The sequence below is a fragment of the Orcinus orca genome, chromosome 15 (genome assembly GCF_937001465.1).
Source record: "Orcinus orca chromosome 15, mOrcOrc1.1, whole genome shotgun sequence".
In the NCBI taxonomy this organism is placed as follows: domain Eukaryota; kingdom Metazoa; phylum Chordata; class Mammalia; order Artiodactyla; family Delphinidae; genus Orcinus; species Orcinus orca.
Window position 1 is genome coordinate 52133019 of NC_064573.1, and position 21016 is coordinate 52154034.

The window sequence follows — 21016 nt, forward strand, 5'->3', positions numbered from 1 at the left end:
TTAAAAATCACTAAGAGGGCTTCCCTAGTGGCGCAGTGGTTGAAAGTCCGCCTGCCGATGCAGGGGACACGGGTTCGTGCCCCGGTCCAGGAAGATCCCACATGCCCGTGAGCGGCTGGGCCCATGAGCCATGGCCTCTGAGCCTGTGCGTCCGGAGCCTGTGCTCCGCAACGGGAGAGGCCACAACAGTGAGAGGCCCGTGTACTGCAAAAAAATAAATTAAAAAAAAATAAATAAATAAAAATCACTAAGAAAAAGAGCTAAAACCATTTCAGAAGTCAGCACTGGATCCCCCTGCAAAGCCGATCGTTAATGCCATGCGTATATCTTCCTCTAGGCCCTGGGATGCTGGTACTGCTTTTGGCATCTAGATGACCCCAGGCTTTTAGGTATTACTTGAATCTTTTATGAGGCAGCTACTGAAGTGAAAATAAAATGAAATAAAATATAAGCCATCCATAGTGCCTTAAAACTGAGAACACTGAGATAAATGATGAGGGAGGTATTTACGAGCTCATGTGATAACAATTTGAATTCAGACTCAAGAAAATGTAACACTACATGTGAAGCAGACATGATGTCTCATACAGAAGAGCAAACTGGAGATTTGCTTCCAAGGCCAAGTGGGTGGCAGGCCTGGGATTCTGAAATGCCAGGATACCCATGTTGCTGATGAAGCCACCAAAGGCTCCAGAAATGCCTGTATATAACCGACACCAGAACTTGGAGCCACCGTGTTTACACTGCCAGCAAAACCTTCTCCCCAGCTTCCCAGGCTCCAGAGCCCAGAGCCTTGAACACACGAATCCCCTAAACAAGCAGCTCCAAAGAGGACAGAAGACTAAATCACTGTGCCATTTCTGCTTTAACAACCAAACTGCAGGCCTTGAGAAGGGCCCAGCCCTGTGTCCCATGCCAGAGATAACTTTCCAATTCGTTTTCCAACAAAACTGCTGGTGCCTAACAGAAAGTAGAGAAACCACTTTAATTCTTACTGCCATTCAACATCTTGGAGAGACTGTTTTAGAACCACGAGTGGTTGGGTTGGAAGACAGAAGAAAACAGTAATATAATCTGACATATTTTTCTTCTTATTAAAAAAATCTACTTTGCATGCAATGAAATTAATCAAACATTTATTTAACACCCACATATGAAAAAGGGTCCTGCTTCACTTAGGTGAAAAGGAATATACAAATTAAAAGGAAATTTAAGAGATTTTTTTTGGCAATCATTTTCAAGAAGAATTTGATTCTTGACCTCATGTTCAAGACAGTCAGGCTTCTGGAAAGCCATGGAAGCTCTCTCTCCACACAGAAGGATATACTTAAACCACTGTTTCTCACCAACTGGCCACGGTCTACATCGATGCCTTTGAGTTGCCTACTCTCAAGGCTCCCCAGACAAGTGGTCTTGTTTGGGGAAGAGTATCAAGAGGGGGTGGGGTCGACAATGAGAGGAATCGAGGCCTCATGCCGGATCCACTTTGCTCCACGCCCTGTTCTGCTATGTGTGCTGTCCAGCCTTCCTGTGCATCTTTCAAGGTCCAGATCAAATGTCAGTCTCTCACTGAAGCCTTAACTGATAGCTCTCCTGAAGGTAAACTCTCGTGTATTCAACCTCCCCAAACATGCCATCTTTCTCCTGAATCATGCGAGGGCAGCAGGGTACCGTGTGGAAGCATGGGTTAAGGGACCAGACAGACCCGAGTTTAGCACTACCTACCACTGACTAGCTGCTTGATCTTGGATTAGTTACTCAGGCTCTCCGTGCCTCAGCCCCCCTCCCTGCAAATGGGGATGCTGACGATTCCTCCCTTAAGGAGCTATAACAATGAACAGAGACAACTTATCCAAGTGCTCACTGGCATGACTGGCATGTTGCAGACACTCAATAAAAGTCCATTAGGGACTTCCCTGGTGGCACAGTGGTTTGGAATCCGCCTGCCAATGCAGGGGACACGGTTCGAGCCCTGGTCCCAGAAGATTCCACATGCCATGGAGCAACTAAGCCTGTGCGCCACAACTACTGAGCCCACATGCCACAACTACTGAAGCCTGCATGCCTAGAGCCTGTGCTCTGCAACGAGAAGCCACCACAATGAGAAGCCCGCGCACCTCAACGAAGAGTAGCCCCCGCTCGCCACAACTAGAGAAAGCCCGTGCACTGCAACAAAGACCCAACGCAGCCAAAAATAAAAAAAATAAAATAAAATAATTTATTTAGGGGCTTCCCTGGTGGCGCAGTGGTTGAGAGTCCGCCTGCCGATGCGGGGGACACGGGTTCGTGCCCCGGTCCGCGAGGATCCCACATGCCGCAGAGCGGCTGGGCCCGTGAGCCACGGCCGCTGAGCCTGCACGTCGGGAGCCTGTGCTCCGCAACGGGAAAGGCCGCAACAGTGAGAGACCTGCATACCGCAAAAATAATAATAATGATAATAATTTATTTTTAAAAAAAGTGGATTAAAAAAATGAGTGAAAGCCAGGGGTCGGCAGCACCGAGTGTGATTCCTCTCCTGGGCTGGGCACCAGGAAGCCAGCAGTTAAGTAGTTTTGGACCCACATGGTACAACTATAGTCCTTGTGCACATGAAGCTGTTGTCTTCCACAGCGATGTACTGGCTGGGGCTCCAGTGGAGGGAAGTCTTGGATAGGAACTGAACAAACTCACTCTTGGGTATGAATATTAGCTAACCCCCTGCCAGGCACTGCACTATTTTATTTACATTATCTCATTAAGTCCTTATAACTCTAAAAGGTAGCTGCAGATGGGAAAACCGAGGCACAGAGAGGCTAAGGAAGTTGGTACTCGTATCCAGGGCTATCAGGCTCTAGAGCTTTTGTTCTCACCCACTAAACCTTGTGCTTCTCTCAGAACAGCAGGTGCAGGGAACTGTCTGATTGCACTAGGAGGATGTGACTTACACCTGCATGGCTTGCAGAGAATAGCTCAGGATGTGAGGTGAACTTGCCACCCAAGAGTGTGTGTTATGAGTATGAAGTCCTCCATGTGCCTAATTAGGATAAAAAGCATTACATTATTGGTAACAAAAAAAATAAGGCTTTCTTAAGGTTTGGGGGTTTATGGATGTAGAGATAATTGCTATCAGGATTCAACATATGACTTAATATCTAGTTCCACATTAACATCTGGCTTCAGTGCCATCTAATCAGTCAGCTTCAGCTTTCACTTCCTAATGAGGCAAGTGTCTCCTGTGGCTGAAATGTCCCAGAAGCATTAGGGTTCTTGAAGTGCACGTCACCAAGAATTTCCTGGAAAGCATCAGCATATTCTGAATCTTGCAGAGGCAAACCCAGCATAAGCCAGTGTTAATCCCATCCCGCTCCTTCCTGTTTTATCCCATCTGTCCCTCATCCTCAGGGGTGGAATGTGCGTACAGAGAACGAGGAAAGGCGCTAGAGATGCAGGGGGGGAGGAAACGCTTGCATTTGCAAGTGGGGGTCTTCCCCCAGTCTCTGGTTCTCTTGGAATCGCCGGTGGGCATTCCCGTCCTGGAGGAAGTTGAACACATTGAATAGAAAGGGGGTGGCTTGGCTTGAGAAGTTTCTCAGGTCAACTCACAGAAAGTGCAGGTAATGAGAAGACCAAGGATAAATGTAAATGGGAAAGCATATGGAAAAAAGAAAACACCATTCAGAAACCAAACTCTGAGGCCTTTCAGAGACACTGAGCCAGGAACCTCACCCTAAGAGACATCTCCCACTTAATATGTCTAAACAGACCTCCCTTTCTGCATCTCCTGGTTGGTACTGCCATCCGCCTAGGTGCTCAAGCCAAACACTTAGGAGACACCCATTCCTCCCTTTCCCCTGCCCTCCATGGCTGATGCATCCGTGAGCCTCGTCCACCTGCAGGCAGCAGCCCCTAACCCCGTGTTCAGTTTCTGTCCACAGCACCCCGACTCCAAAGATGTACTGGTGCCTCTTGGCTGCCCCTTTGGGCTTGGGACACTTCGGGGAGGGAAATCCAGTGTCCTGTGCACCAAACGTAGTCAAGATGCGATTGGCACAGACTCCAAACTGCACAGCCCCTCCAGCCTGGGAATTCCTCACCCCGGTGGGCACGGCCTGTTGTCCAGGGAAGGGCAGGGCTGTCCTGGATTCTACCTCCATGATTCCTCCTGACTGAGGAGACCCACTTCTGTCATCTCCACTGCTACCATCCATCCCACGTCACCCATGACTGGTCCACTGCCCCTCACTGGACCCCTGCCTCCAGGCTCACTCCCCCAGAATCTGTTCTCCCCCCAGAGAACATTTATTTTTGTATTTAAAAATGTAAATATTTTTATATTTAAAAACATAAATATTTTTATATTTAAAAATATAAATCAGGTCATGTTGCCACCTTCCTTAAAACTCTCCTCCACACTTAGAATGAAATCCCATCTCCCTGCCCTCACAGGCTCCCTCGGGATGGCTGGGAGGGGGGCGTGCACTTGCTGTGATTATCAATGGGGTTCGCACCATGGGCTTTGCACTAGACACACTGGGCTCAGATCCTGTTTAGCTACTTATCATTTCTGTAAATTTAAGGAAGTTCCTTAAACCTCTCAATGCCTTAGTTTCCTCATCTATAAACAGGTGATGATTTTCTGAGTACCTGCCATACAGAGTGGGTGTTAGGACTCACCAGGATGGTTCATGAAAAGCCCTCATTCCTCTCACGCTCAGTATCAGCTGATAAAAATAACCAGAACAATGGAAACATTAACGAAGTTAAAGCCGGGCTCTGAATCTTCAACCATGAGCTTTTCATACCCTTCCTTAGCTGTTAAGCCGCACTGTCTGTAAACTAAATATGTCAGAAGTTTCCTTGTACAAGAGAAGTTAACAATTAAACCCATGGAATAATAAAACTATGAAATTTATAGCTGGAAAATATCCAGAATACCATGATAGGACTGCCTAAGGTACAACAACCTGCCTAAGGTATAACAACCTGCCTAAGGTATAACAAGAGACAATGAGAAAGCTCTTATTTTCTGAGGTTGCACGTCTGCTGAGATCTGCCCTCATTCTGAATTTAGGTTGAGGAAGAATAGGGAAAAAAATGAATCAAGCACTGAAGAACCTTCTGGTCATTTGAAAGCCCACCTCTTTATTCAGAGTATCACTCATACCTACAATACTCTGACGGGCACTGTCCAACCTTTCTAGAGTTGGGGCATGCCTATGGTTCAGGAAACCCATTATAGTCTCAGGCAACACCAATTTTTATAAGGAACATTATATAAAACCAAAATTTGGGCTTCCCTGGTGGCGCAGTGGTTGAGAGTCTGCCTGCCGATGCAGGGGACACGGGTTCGTGCCCCGGTCCGGGAAGATCCCACATGCCGCGGAGCGGCTGGGCCCGTGAGCCATGGCCGCTGAGCCTGCGCGTCCAGAGCCTGTGCTCCACGATGGGAGAGGCCACAGCAGTGAGAGGCCCGCGTACCGCAAAACCCAAAATTTATTTTCCTTTAATGAGTACCCATTAGTCTTTGTTTCACCCTCTGGAGCACCTCCGATGTCATTTAAAATCTCCTCCACATGCTGGCCTTTTGAATAGTTGTAAACAGCTGTCTTATTCCCCACTAAGCTGTCTCTCCTACAGCTTAAAGTTCCCAGGTCCTTCAGTCCTTCCTCACAGCACATCGTTTCTAGACCCCATCATCCCGGTCATATTTTTCCAAGCATGATGGTCTGTGAGCGCCCCTGTTGAAAGGGGCTCCCCAACATACGCAGTATCCTCCTGGAGTGGTTTTGCCATGCTGAAGGGAGTAAGATATCACCTCCCTCATTTTGGAAATCATATTTTTATTAATCCGGTCAAAGATCACATTAACTTCCCTGGAAGACACATTTAGTTGCTTACAGTCAACTAAAATCCCCACGCTTTTCCTGCACACTTCCTCCAAGCCATGCCCTCCCATCAACACTAGTATTTGGTCTTTTCTATGTACGAGCAGGTCCTATATGTCTTCCCTATTTATTTCACTTTGTTGGCATCTCTTTACTATGCCAGCCCCTGCAGATCATTTTGGATTATGATTCTATCACCCATTAAACAGTATATACAGTTTCATGTCACACAAGTATTGGATGACCAGGTCATCCACGTCCTCAAGCGAGTCCCTGCAAAGCTGTTGAGCAGGTCCCTGCCATCTGCCACCCAGATATGCCTCCAGGCTCAGAGGGGCTCATGAACTATCACTCTTTATACTCAGTCATTCAACAGTATGGCAGTCACACCCCAGGGTGACTCCCAATGACTCATTCCCTCGTATAATCCCCTCCCCTTAAGTATGGAACCTCTAACTTGCTTCTAACCAATAGAATATGGCAAAGGCGATGGGATGTCACTCCCTTGACTAGGTTACATTATATAAGACTCTGTCTTTGCCAACTAGAGTGAGAGAGACTCCCTTGCTGGCTTTGAAGAAGCTGTAATGTTTTGAGATGGTCACATGGCAAAGGACTGGGGGTGGCCTTTAGGACCTGACAGCCGATCTTACAGTCCAAGCAGATGAAGTCTGCCAAGAACATGAAGGAGTGTGGAAATGAGTCTTTCCCCAGTCAAGACTCTGATGAAACCACAGCTCCTCGCTGAGACTGCAGCTGGGTGAAACCCTGAGCAAAGGACACACCTGAGCTGTGCCCAGATTCCTGACCACAGAAACTGTGAGATGAGAAGTGGGTGTTTTAAGCTGCTGAGTTTTTAGTAATTTGCTATGCAGCACAGAAAATGAATACCACCAATAAACCCATCTAACTGGGCTATAAACCAGCACTGAGTGCTCCATCTTGTTCAAGGGTATCACTGCCCAGTGCCTTGGTGAAATCCAGATATGCTATTTTTCATTCTCCTAGTTTAAACAATATACTAACTCTGTTAACGTGAGGAAATAAGATTAGGTTCACCAGGCTTCTTCTTAGTGAATTCATTCTGATGATTATTGCATTCCTGAAAACTCAAAAATTATCCTTTTTATAATCTCTTCTCAAATTTTTCTTGGGCTTGAAGACAAATTCCCCATTCTACACAGTGTGTAGACTCTACCTTTATCCCCTTTTTTTGAAAATCAGGATTACTTTTGCTTATAGCCAGTCTCTTTTTGCCCTAAAATTCTCTTGATTTTAAGCTACATGAGGGCAAAGACCTTCTGGTCTTCTTTGTACACCCCAGAGTGCCGAGCACAGCATCTTCCACTCAGTACTTTCAACTTAAACCCTGTGAAAATAGTTATGACTGAAAATACTATTAATATATGGTTGCTGCAAATCTTCAGAAGTAGGCTTAATCTAATCCAAAGACTTTCAATTTATAGGGATGATCTGGTTGAGAGCAAAACTCAGATTTTTATGTAAGTCCATTATTCCCCTCCTCTGTGGTGTTAACAGTTACTGTAATGGCCAACCATCCATCTGCTCATGACACGTAGAAGTAGGAATCTCTTAATGGTAACTCCATGATCTAAAAGAATTAATCTTCCTTCCAAAGGAGTCTGATTTATAATGGCACTGAAATAGCTAGGCACTAAGAAAATCCAAGTTAACCAATCTTTCATCCCACAAATATTTAATGGAACACATTTGAGCACGGTCCACAAATTCTTAGTTATTTCTGCTTCCTTTCAAGAAATGGAGCTTAATTCCCTTCCCCCTTGGGTGTGGGATGGACTTAGTGACTTGTTTCTAAATTAGAGGATGTGGTGGAAGTGATGGTATGTGACTTTTGAGGCTAGGTCATAGAAGGTATCGTGGCTTCCTTCTTTCTGTTTCTCTTGGATCACTTGCTCTGGAGGCAGCCAGCTGCCATGTTGTGAGAACACTCAAGCAATTTCACATGGTGAGGCAACGAGGCCACCTGCCAACAGCTGACAAGCCAAGAGCCATGTGAATGAGCATCTTGGAGGCAGACCCTCAGCCTCAGTTAAGGCTTCAGAAGACTGCAGCCCTGGCCAATATCTTAACCACAACCTCACGAGAGTTACTAACCATCTAGCTAAGCTAAGCTGCTCCCGAATCCCTGATCCATAGAAACTACGAGATAATACATGCTTATTGTGTTAAATTGCCGAGTTTTAGGGTCCTCTGTTCCACAGCCATAGATAACTAATACAAACACAAATTCAGAATTTTCGCTTACCTTGTAGTATTGTAAAATTCTTGATGAGCTGACCATGCTTGGAGTCCACCAGCTTCATTTCTTCCATAATCACTGATAAGTTGGCCACTTCAGTGTCCAACCTCGACCTCATCAAATCTTGTTGCATCCTGAGAGAAACAGAATCCAAACGGATGTTGGCCAGTGTGTTATTCAAGGAGGTCAGATCATCCGTGTGTTTGGTCAGCGTATCCGTGCACGTGGTCCTGACTTCATTCAGGTTGCTGGTCAGTGTCCGTAGGTAGTGGGCCGTATAGCTAATGTTGCTAATGATGTTCACAATGTCGGTCTCAAAGAGCTGGAAGCGCTCCTCCAGCTGGCTGAACTTGACAGCCGTTCTGTTCTCTGCATCCCTGTGTACATCCTGCAGATCTTTCAGGTTCTGCTCATTGGCTTGGGAGGCCGTAGTGATGTTGTCCATCTGCCCTGCAAAGGAGCTGAGCTGGCTGTTCATGTCCTCCAGGGTGTCATTGTTGGCTTTGGCCAAGGCAGAGTTATTGGCAGCCAGCGTCTGCAGGCTCTGCACTTTCTCCTTCAGCCAATCCGTGTCCTTCTTGGCTTGAAGGAAAACCTGCTGCAGGTTCTGGAAGTCATTCTTGATTCGCTGGATTGCCTGGCTTGTGTCATCCAAAGAGCGCTGCAGATTTGTGATGAGGTTCCTTTGCTGCACCTGGGTCAGATTCAGGTTGTTGAGGTTCATGATGACCACGTTGTGAGAATACATCTGGCTCTGCAGGTTGCCCTGAAGCACACTCGTGTCTTGCTGCAGATTTGTGACATAGCCGTTATATGCCTGGAGGGTTTTGTTTACAGTGGTGATGAGGAAGGAGTTATTCTCCAAAGTTTCTTTCAGTTGACTCTGCTGGTCCACCAGCGCATCCCCGCTCACCTGTAACTTCTCCAGCGTATCTCTGTTCTTGCTAGTCTTTTCTGTAATCTCACGAAGTTGCTGACGCAGATCCAGAATGTCTGACCTGAAGGTGGAGAGTTCTGAGTTGGTGCTGAGAGCTTTCTTCCCAGTTTGGTCCCCTGGAATAAGACACATGTGTTACTCAGATTGGTGGGATGGAGAAGTGTTCAGGTGAGGTCACAGATCCCAGAGACCTAACTGGGATGTGCTCTATTTCATACATAAAACTTGTGGGATATGCAGACTGCACTGCAGTAGTAAAATCCATATCTCTGTTAAAACTGGGTCCTCCGAAATTGGAAAGGCTACTGAGTACTAGCACAGACTAACTTGGGTGAACACTTATCTCAAAGGAGGGGGAATTTTCCTGATTCTAGAGCACTGGGAAGGACGTCAAGAAGGCAATAACCTTCTATTTAATTCATCAAAATTCCTTTTTAAAAAATTGAAAAAAATCACAGGATAAGAATAGGCTGGTATCTTTTATTTTTTTAATTAATCTCTACAATTTTTTATGAAGTTTAAAATATTTCAAATAGGAATTTACTGAGTATTTCATAAAAGAGCTTTTAATAAAGGGTATTTGTGGTTCTTTTTGATCAGGATTGGTCTTCAGGTTTTATGTGGCACACAATAGTGTTTTCTGGGGAGCGGAATTCAACTCCAAAATTGGTCCTTAACTTTAAAATTTTAAAGTCTTTGAATTAAATCATGAGGAAAGATTCAACACACAACATGAAAGTTTAAAGTCTTTCTGGGTGAATGTGAATTTAGAGCCATGTCATTCTAAAAAGCTGTGGTCATTTACATAGAGTTGAGTTAGGGGATTCAACTTAATAGTTTACTCTCATTGCAGATTACCTAATTTTTTCAGGTCGCTTTCCACTGCTGTGAGCTTGTCATCATAGGTTTGGCGAGATGTCTCCATGCCACCTGTAACACTGTCCATTTTCTCTACAACTAAGATTTGGAAATCAATGGATTAATACACACACCTGCCCATATTTTATCTTTCAGTTTCAACAAGAGAGCATTTCATTACAGAATAAAGGAAACAGAGTGAAAGAAAAAGAGTATAAAAGAAATCAAATATAGGGAAAAAGCCATTCTTTTAGAAAACTAAGTAACGTACTTGTCGTAAACCCTGGTGGTAGTTTACTTGGTTGAGAACTGTATGTTCTTAAAAGCTGTTCTCAGGATTCTGTATTGGCTTGGAGATTTTAGAAATTGTATGGAACTCATTAAATATTTTTTTGTATTATAGAAATCCTCAATCTGTGTTATTTTTTATATTAACTTCCATAGGTGGAGGCATAAAACAACATTTTGTCACTTATCAGACTCCCTACCATTCTTGGTAGGTATAACTCGATTATATGGAAGGAGATTCCATGGCAAAGAAAATCTAGCTCAAGTCTATACATAAAGTTGTTGTAAAAGGGATGCAAAGTCAAGGGTGTTTGCTACTCTCTGTCATGAGTTCATCACTGAGGCCTGAAAATCTGCTTCTCCGTAGTGACAAGTGAATCTTTATCAGTTCCCAAGAAGATGCCTAAGTGGGTTTCCAAATAATAATTTACTAAGAAGACTTTTTTCCCAGCATTTTCCTGATTGTACATGATAGGGAAAGTTAGTGATGCAGTGTTAAAGCCACTGTCATTATTCGTTCTCAGAAGGCAGTAATTGTCCATGGTTATGAATTTAAATTTACCATTCTAAAATGTCTGGGAATTGTCTCCTAAGGCAAAAGAAACAACAGCAAAAATAAACAAATGGGACCTAATTAAACTTAAAAGCTTTAGCACAGCAAAGGAAACCAGTGACAAAATGAAAAGACAACATACTGAATGAGAGAAAATATTTGGAAATGATATGACCCATAGGGGTTAATATCCAAAATATATAAACAGCTCATGCAGCTCAATATCAATAAAACAAACATGCCAATTAAAAAACGGGCAGATTGGGCTTCCCTGGTGGCGCAGTGGTTGAGAGTCCGCCTGCTGATGCAGGGGACACGGGTTCACGCCCCGGTCCGGGAAGATCCCACATGCCACGGAGTGGCTGGGCCCGTGAGCCATGGCCGCTGAGCGTGCGCGTCCGGAGCCTGTGCTCCGCAACAGGAGAGGCCACAACAGTGAGAGGCCCGTGTACTGCAAAAAAAAATAATAATAATAAATTAAAAAAAAAAACGGGCAGATTTATTATATAAACACCAAACTTACTGAATTATACTTTATTGTAATTTAAAATAGCGAATGAATATGTAACATATATGTATACACACACACACATATATATATATATATCTTTTTTTAATTGATTTATGGCATCCTCGATGCCTCCCTGAATTCCAAAGTTGCAGTGTCAGACTCACTTTTAACTATTTCCTTCTCTTTATACCAGCCTTCATCTTTCGTATTATTGGAATAAAAATATCCAGGTCACTAAACTCTAGTCTATAAAGAAGAAAACTCTTACTCTCCCTAACAGTGATCCATCCTATGTCATAATCTCTTTCATCTTCTACCTTCTCTAATATTGTACCTATTCATATAAATGAAAACCTGATTCCTTCCCAATAACACCACTTCCCTGGAGGTCCTCCCTAGTGGGCACTGTAGGTATTGACATAATTGTTTACCTCTGGCACATCTTGATCCTTATCTTTGAAATATCTTTTAACCCTTTCCTCCTTTTGAAATCAGCATCACCCAATTTTACTCTACTTTTCTATCTTTGAGGCTATAAACCACAGAACTTCAAGACATGGTGTACCTTCTCTCTGATTTCAGCATCTTTTTCTTCTCATCCTTTCAATGCAACATTTCTTGAGACTTCAGTGTTTCCCTATTTATCTGGAATGGACGCATTTCAACAACTGTCTCTTGTTCCTTACAACTCAAGCCATGTCATTGTAACTCATCTTCCAGGAGATCCCCACCACCACCAAAAAAAATCCAACCAACCAACCAAACAAACAAACAAAAAAACAGGCAGAAGATCTGAACAGACATTTTTCCAAAGAAGATATGCAGATGGCCAACAGGTATGTGAAAAAAATGCTCAACATCGTTAATCATCAGAGAAATGCAAATCAAAACCACAATGAGATATCCCCTTGATATCTCATATCTCATTTACACCTTGACAGGTATAAACCTGTCAGAATGGCTATCCTCAAAGTCTACAAATAACAAATGTTGGCAAGGATATGGAGAAAAGGGAACCCTACTACACCCTTGGTGAAAGTGCAAATTGGTGCAACTACTATGAAAAACAGTAAGGAGGTTCCTCAAAACACTAAAAACAGAACTACCATGTGTCCAGTGATTCCACTGCTGGGTATATATATGAAGAAAATGAAAACACTAATTCGAAAAGATACATGCATCCCAATGTTCACAACAGCATTATTTTACAATAGCCAAGATATGGAATCAACCTAAGTGACCAACAACAAAAGAATGGCTAAAGAAGATGTGGTATGTGTGTGTATATCTATCTCTCTCTCTATATATATATATACATATATATACAATGGAATATGACTCATCCATAAAAAAAGAATGAAATTCTGCTATTTGCAACAACATGGAGGGACCTGAGGGGTATCGTGTTTAGTGAAATAAGTCAGACAGAGAAAGACAAATACTGTATATCACCTATATGTGGAATCTAAAAAAATAAAACAAACGAATATATATATACGAAACAGAAACAGACTCACAGGTATAGAGAACTAATGTTTTCCAGTGGGGAGACGGGAGGGGAGAGGGGCAAGATAGGGATTAAGAGATACAAACTATGTATAAAGTAAATAAGTAACAAGGATATGTTGTACAGCACAGGGAAATATAGCCATTATTTTGTAATAACTTTAAAAGGAGTATAACCTATAAAAAAATTGAGTCACTATGTTGTACACCTGAAAATCAACTATACTTCAATAAAAAAACAAAGATAGAAAAAAATAAAGTGTACTAAGTGAAAAAAATAAAAAATAAATGTTAAATAAGAGTATATCCCTCCAGAAGTAACTCCTGTGAGATCCAACCTCTAGCAGCTTGGGATCAAGTCTGACTGTTCCTCTTGGTATTGATAGCTTTTTAAAAAATAATGACTAATTTTTTAAGCATGAATATGTTTTATATATTACTTATCAGCCCATGGACCCAGTCTATTTTATTCAGCAAGCGTTCCACCCACGTGGGACTGCGTGAGAAGATTCTCCAGGCTCCCATCAGGAAGCAGAAGTATGTTCCCACGCGTGGAGAAGCTGGAGAAGCTCGTCGTGCTCTATCTCAAGCTTCTATATAGTCTGATCATAATGAAATATGTGCTTTGCACCGAACGCTCTTTCTCCCCCAAGCCTTTCCATGCATGCTTCTCCCCACCTAGAATGTTCTTCCCTGGCCTCTTCCCCAAGCTAAGCCCTCCTTGCTCTTCAAGACTCAGCTGGTCACGTCCTGTGGGAAATCTTTGCTGAAGTTTATGTTGCAGGGGTCTCTCTCCCGATTATAGGACTCTCGTCACTGTGTTGTCATGGTTTCTCTACTCTAAGACCCTTTAGGGCAGGACAATTTGTGTTGGTTTTATCTCCAGCTCTTAGCTCAGTGTGTGGCGCGTAGTAGGTATTCATCACATACTTATTCATTACACCGTTTATTTAAATAAATGAGAATCTGCCTGCTGGCTGCTGAGGCCTGTGGAAAAAATCGACTGAGCTAGAGGTTATGCAAACAAACGTATAAACCAACCAATGCAGGGAGGCCTCGACACTGGCAATGAGTATGGCATTTAGTTGAATAATTATCGTTTTTTTTAAGATGACTATATAAACACAGAGGTATAGTTATAATAATCTGAGGGTTGTCTGATAGGCATGCACATTCCTAAATCCCTGGAAAATGGGAAGAACAAAATGTTTCATCTACATTTTAGCAAAGCTACCCTTTAAAAAAAAAAAAAACAATGTTTACAAGTTTAGGTTCAGTTTTGATCCTCAAATCAAACACATGCCTCAGTCTGTCCTCAAACCACATACAGGATCTTAAGTCCTGACCTTTTTTCCTGGAAGCCAAAGAAACCTCTGAATATGCTGACAGGCAGTCATTTTCTACCCTCTCTAATTTTTCTTCCATTTTACTTTTTAAAAACACAGAACTGTCATAGACAGCTAATTCAGGTTTGTATAGAGTAAAAGGAATAAATACGTTCATGAAAAAAACCCAAAAACCTGTTAGGTTTCTCTTTGGTGCTAGGAAACTCTTTGCCCCGCCCACAAGGATTATGAATTGGTTACATGCACCACTGCCTGTGTGTCTTGTGTTTAAAAACACATGATCTGGGTATAAAGCTGCAAACTTGAGGGCTGCAAAACTGGCAGCTTGCTAACTGCTTTAAAATACTAGACTGATGGAGATCCAGAAGTAACACTTGCTGTAATAGCACATAGCATTTTCGCTGTTTTTTTTTTTTTTTACTCTTAACTCATTAGCACAAATTCTCTGTCAGGAAAATAGTGGCAGACCATCCTCTCTGACCCTGGAAACTCCCCATCTTTGGAGGGAGACCTCAGTTTGTAGATTGTTCTCATATGAGGAAAACAAACATGAAACACAGAAGGGTCACGAGCAGTCTGTTTTTTCACAGGCTCCCCTTTATTGGAAAGTGTTTCTTGACAGATTTTTTCTTCAAAGTATCATTGCTTTAGGTATCATATCTGAAGTGTTGCCCTTCTTTAAGTACCCAAAACTCAATTCTCTAGGATCATCTGACAATAATACCTTTTCTATAAAAGCATGTTGGTATCATTCCTTGGCCTGGGCCACTAACCTCCTTCTCCCTCGTCTGGATTCCACCGTCCTTTAAGGTCTACTCCGAATCTCACCAGCCCATCGTGCTAAGCCTTGCCTGATGATCTGATTCCACACCAATGGACCCTTTATCTGAATGGCAATAAAAACAGCCTCTGTGGATTGCCTGCTCTTTGCAAGGTGCACTGCATCGTCACTGCAGTTAATCCTTATGACTGCTGTTATACAGATGAAAAAAATTGAGGCTCAGAGATGTTCAGTAACTTGTCCAGAGTGACAAAGCTTATTATTTTTAATTTTTGGGGGGGTAAAAATCTACACTTTACTTTTTTAATTTTAAAATGTTTATTATTTTTTTGGCCACACGGCATGCAGGATCTTAGTTCCCTGACCAGGGATTGAACCCACGCCCCCTGCAGTGTAAGTGCGGGGTCTTAAACATTGGACCACCAGGGAAGTCCCTCACACAGCTTATAAGTGACTAAGTGGGATACCAGGCCAGGAGATCTAACTCTAAAATCCATGCTTGCTCTATAATTCCACATTGCCTTTCATCCAGTATTTCTTTTTCCTAAATATGGTTTCTTCCAAGAAAAGTCCCTTCAGGGGAAGGACTATGTCTTCTTTATCTTCCCTTTACAGTCATCAACCTCAGATGTTTACCAAGTATCTGCCAGGTTTGTGGCCCAGAGCTGGACATGGAGGATCCAAGAGACGTAGCTCATGGCCCAGGCCTTGGGGACAGGGAACAAGAGCAGAGCACAGAGCTCCTGCCGGGTGCTCACGAGGGTCTGTACCAGCCTGACTGTGGTCCTGAGAAACACGCCCCCTGCTGGTACCTGGGACTTCCCAGTAATACCAGTTATGCTCCTTCGTGATGTAATAAAGACATTTCTACCTTGAACACTATTTCATATTTCATTACAAAAATACAGAAGATCTGGTTATAGGGTGTTATCGTGGATTCTGACAACAGCTACACAGTGTGATCTGATGCACATCTGAAAGCCTACTTATCCAGCTGCAACTGCCACCTTGGCAGAGCCGAGCAGCAAGGCAGACATTTATGACTAGGAATGTTGCATCAGTGGAGGTTCTTACTGAAAAAGATTCAGATGTCTGTCTTTCATCTTTATCCTAATTCCCTTAAGGTAGATGCCTGCTGGGCAGGACCACAGACTAGGATTTTCCTGTTCAGGGAATGTTCTGGAGGAAAAATGACCCACTGAATTTAGGAGGTGGCTTCTGTCATGGAAGCTTCACTGACCGATGATAAAGAGTCCAGGACAGAGGGTGCACCAAGCTGTAACTGTCTGAGAATGTGCTTTCTGTAAAGTGGCTGACATGCCTCATTGTCACAGCCAGTGTACTGACCTGTCTGGGTGACTCAGCAATCCTCTGACTTGATCAGCAAATTCTCTGGAAGGAGCTTAAGTTACATCCTAACTTGTAGCTGCATAAGTGACATAAAAGGAGAAGTAAAGAACAGTTTTGAGGAAAACACCATGGAATTGCCTTTGCAAACTCTGATAAAGGAGTTTCTATTTCACTTCCTTCCAACTTCTCCTCCAGAGAAACCTCTTTTTCACTGAATATTCTTTTTTGTTTCTTTCTTCCCTTTTTTTTTTTTTAAGTGGAGCGAGTTCCTCCAGACTTCAAAGGGAGATGTGTGAAGGGAGAACTTATCTTTCTGCCTCTTACCATGTTGGGTCACCAGAATCTTATCAGCAAGAAAGAGGAATCACTGTTCAAGTAAAGGGAAAACACATCTGGAAAATATCAGCATTTTAGCTCATTAAGGCTGTGTTTAAAGACAAAAATTGCATGTTGTGTTACCTTATTTTTGTCATTAGAAGCCTGAGGGATGGGGACCCTGAAGGAGGAAAAGAGGGGCCTCCAACTTGTCTCACTCCCTCAATCTCTTCGCCCTTCATCCTGGCGAGATACACCCCAGAGCAGGCCAAGTAATCTTCAGGATTTTAAGCTTCTAGGTAGGGCCTTGAGTCGCAGCAATTGGCTTAGAGGTCCTTGGGCATTGATTGACTGCCTTTATAGAAGTCGGCCCTAATCTACAATTCAACCATGCAACTATCCATCCATCTTCTCATTAATTCATTTAGTAAACTTTATTGGGTAACTATTACGTACTATGAGCCAGGTGCTAGTGGGAGATATGATAAATAAAAGAGAGTCTCTTGTCTTCGTGGAGCTTACAGTTTGGGTGGTGAGACAGACCCATTGGCCATAACGATATAGTGTGACAGGGGCTAAGAGTAAAAAAGGATGCCATGGGGACCAGCAGGAGGGCACCCAGCTCAGCTTTCAGGGGCTTCTTGCGGTACATGTGTCTGAGGGAGACATGAAGGGAAAGAAGAGAAAGTCATAAAGAGAAAGGTGGAGAACAGGGAAAAGGTGTTCCGGGTGAATGGACCAGCCCACACAAATATGCCAGAGCTGAGAAGGGCTTTCTACTGTCATAAAAATGGAGGAAATATCTGTACTTTAAAAATAAACAAAGCCCCCTATTTTATATCTTTCTGTATAATTCTTAAGGCATAAAGATCCTAGACCTTATCTTTTTGCAGAGGTAAAAATACCAAAATACCATACAGAGCTATTTCTTCAAACCTTTCTCATCTCTGTTTACTTTCATATCACATAGTGCTGAGCCCTAAAGATACCTATTAAATGACTGTTTGATTTCAAGCCTCTCCTTTATCTGAGTTCACTAGGAAAAGTTGTCAAGTGAGTAATGACCTAAATGACCCACTGAAAGAAGACAACCAGGCTGAACTACCTGGGACATAAAACACCTTCCTTTTCCCCACTAAGTTTCCTCCCCCGCCTCCCTCTGTCCAGCCCCGCCATGATTTAATAGCCTTTCTTAACACTTGCTCTGTTAATTCTAGGTTAGATTAACTCATCGCAAATGGATAGAATGACCTGGTAATTTTCCAAACTTCCATTGCCCAAGTTCATCAGTCAGCCCACTGCAGGATGCACACAATTTTCCATGGAAATAGCCTTAAAAGTGGACTTAACAAGCCCTGACTATACTGAGTATTTTTTAACATGTTTTGCCATTCTCATAGCTAGAGCTGTAAAAACGCAGTTATGAAGAAGCAAAGAACAGAGAGATTAAGCCACTCGCTACTGGGACCAACCTTAGGACAGGTGGCTCAGTTACATCATCTTTGCTCATCGCCATCACCTTTAAGAGTGGCATTACTATTGCCATTTTACAGATAAGAAATCAGAAACACCAAGGGGTTATGATTCATACCCAGGTTACACAGCCATGCAGAGGATTTAGCGTGATGCCCGGCACGCCAGCGAGCACTTAATAAACATTCACAATTGCATTACAAATGGTGGACTCAAGAACTGGACCGGGACCGTCTGGCTCCAAAGCCCATTCTTATTCCAGTACATTGTTTTCTCAGGAAACCGATAAACACTGGGAGAGCAGTGGGAGGAGTTACAAGCTGGAGGGAATTCACCTTGCATCCTTCTGTCCCCAGGTCAAGTCTATGGGGCAAGGAACAGAGAAGGGAACATGTGGGAATTCTCCACTGTTAATCTGTCAGTGCTGAGGGAAGGCAGAGCGAAGATCAACAGACCCCATGTCTGCCTCTTGCTGAAACCAGACATCACATCTATCTCGCATGTCTCTGTGAGGCTTCCATGGCTGTTTTCTTTTCTTTTTTTTTTAGATAAATAAATAAATAAACTTATTTAGGGCTGTGTTGGGTCTTCGTTGCTGCACACAGGCTTTCTCCAGTTGCAGCGAGCTTGCGGTGCTGGGGCTCCTCACAGGCTCTAGAGCGCAGGCTCAGTAGTTGTGGCACACAGGTTTAGTTGCTCCACAGCATGTGGGATCTTCCCGGACCAGGTCTCGAACCTGTGTCCCCTGCATTGGCAGGCGGATTCTTAACCACTGCGCCACCAGGGAAGTCCCCCATGGCTGTTTTCTATAAAAGGGTTTACGTAGTTTGTGATTCTGAATCAGGGCGCCTTCTACCTGTGGTGTCTGGAACAGGGGGTGGGGGGGACCAACCCACTTTGCAGATCTGGAGGATTCAGGCAAAAATCCTCCACTGACCTTAAACCAGACATGTTGAAAGAATGCCTGATGTGCCATAAAGTACCGTTGAGGTGGTGGTGCCACCTCTGTGTTTAATTTCTACAGGGTGGTATTTTTATGGGGGTATATAAACAGTGACCACAGTAAAGGTGCTGAAAAGAAACAAAAGGGAATTAATTGGCCAGTTCCTAGGTGAAGTAAGTCATATCTCTTGGAGGTCTTATCCTCTGTCAATACAGTTTTCCCATGTGCTGACTCCAGGGTTTTCGTGGGGTCTCTTAGAGATAAGATGGAAGAAGATAGAGGAAGAGGGAGTATTTGGAAATAAGTAGGAAAAAGCAACAAAGAGGAAAAAATTTTATAACTCATAGAGGACCATGATTATGGTTGAAATAACTCAAAAGGAATTGCTACTTCTCTCCTTTCAGGTCCCATAGCTACAAGAAGCTCAAGACACAAAGATGGAGCTTAAGATGTTTAAGTTTTGTTGGCAAGAGTTATATTAATGAAATACTTCACACTTGCCAATGTCCTTGTTTTTTCAGGCTTAAATTAATGAAAGAAAACTTGCTGTTTGGAAGGAGAAAGGAAAGAGTACTTACCTTTGTATCCCAAAATGGCTACTGTGATTGTTAACAAGGCACACAAAATGTATAACAATATGATAGAAAACTTCAGTGCCCAGTTATTTTTACATTTGGTACATTGTGTTCCTTCCTGAATACCTGTAAGAAAAGTCAAATCTTAATAATAGTAACCAAAAACACATTTCAAAAGTATCTTTTTGCATTTTGGTTCAAATACTATAACTAAGAATGTAGTTATTACACATGCCCTCTTATAGGATGAGTGGTATTTTAAAATTAAACATACTTGAACAACACAAGCACTTTCAATCTCGCCATTATATTATTATAAACGTATTTAATGACTTGAAAATAGAGAACTTTGTCTCATAGAACAGTTTCAAGATCACATTCCATTATGATAATTATAATTTCAATAAAGATCTCTACATGACAAGAGATTTAAAACACCCAAATCTACTTGTGTCAGCCATTATTGGACCTACAGTAATTCAGACACAACCACCAACAACAACAACAAAATTGTGACTGGGGCTTCCCTGGTGGCGCAGTGATTGAGAGTCTGCCTGCCAATGCAGGGGACACGGGTTCGTGCCCCAGTCCGGGAAGATCCCACATGCTGCGGAGCGGCTGGGCCTGTGAGCCATGGCCGCTGAGCCTGTGCGTCCAGAGCCTGTGCTCCGCAACAGGAGAGGGCACAACAGTGAGAGAACCACGCACAGCAAAAAAAAAAAAAAAAAAATTGTGACTTGTCCCTTGATGTTTGTTTCATTGGTGTGCTTGAGCTAGTTCTTACTGGCTTGCAAGAGTCAATTGTCAAATTTGTAGGAATTTTGGGAACCGGTTGTTAAACAGTTGGCAGCTTGAAATCAACCCTGGAGGGAGTATTTACGCCATGGAAATTGGCAAACACTACAAATGATGCCCTCCCACACCCTCAATTGCTTTACCAGCATGCCACTAGCTATACTGTACTATAACCTATAGCAGAAAATATAGGTAATTTTATGATTAAAATGCTCCATATATAACCATCTTTGTACATTACATATATACAGAAAACAGACACTGACCCTTATTTAAGTTATCACAGTGATTTAAATAACAACTAGGGAACAGCCAGAAAAACCAGACATTTTTGATGAGAGGAGGTAAATTTTTAGTGCTCACAGCTGAACTTTTTGAAAAACATTCTAGTCTAAGTGGTAAACCACCAACACTTCTGCAAGTGACTCCAGAAACTAACCCATTAAAAAGGAACTTGCCATCGGACTGATGAGAAACACACTGATGACATTTTAATGTGAAAATCACATTGTAAGGAGTATCGCGAGAGTCTTCCTTTCCCCATGTGTGTCCCCAATAGCGTCTCCCAGGAGCAATAGCATATAAAGGACTGATCTTCTATGATTGTGCTCAATAACTTTTGATGGGTAAATTGTGAAGA

General features: G+C 42.9%; 1 protein-coding gene across 1 annotated transcript in view; it reads right to left on the reverse strand.

Moving 5' to 3' along the window:
• The window catches only part of COLEC12 (collectin subfamily member 12), a 187400-nt gene that overhangs the window by 23751 nt on the left and 142633 nt on the right, over positions 1-21016 (reverse strand). Inside the window, exons 3-5 of the mRNA XM_004273770.4 lie at positions 19585-19707; positions 9941-10039; positions 8152-9198 (exon numbers count right to left, since the gene is read on the reverse strand). Coding sequence (XP_004273818.2) covers positions 8152-9198; positions 9941-10039; positions 19585-19707 — 1269 coding nt within the window. The remainder of the gene's footprint in view (positions 1-8151; positions 9199-9940; positions 10040-19584; positions 19708-21016) is intronic.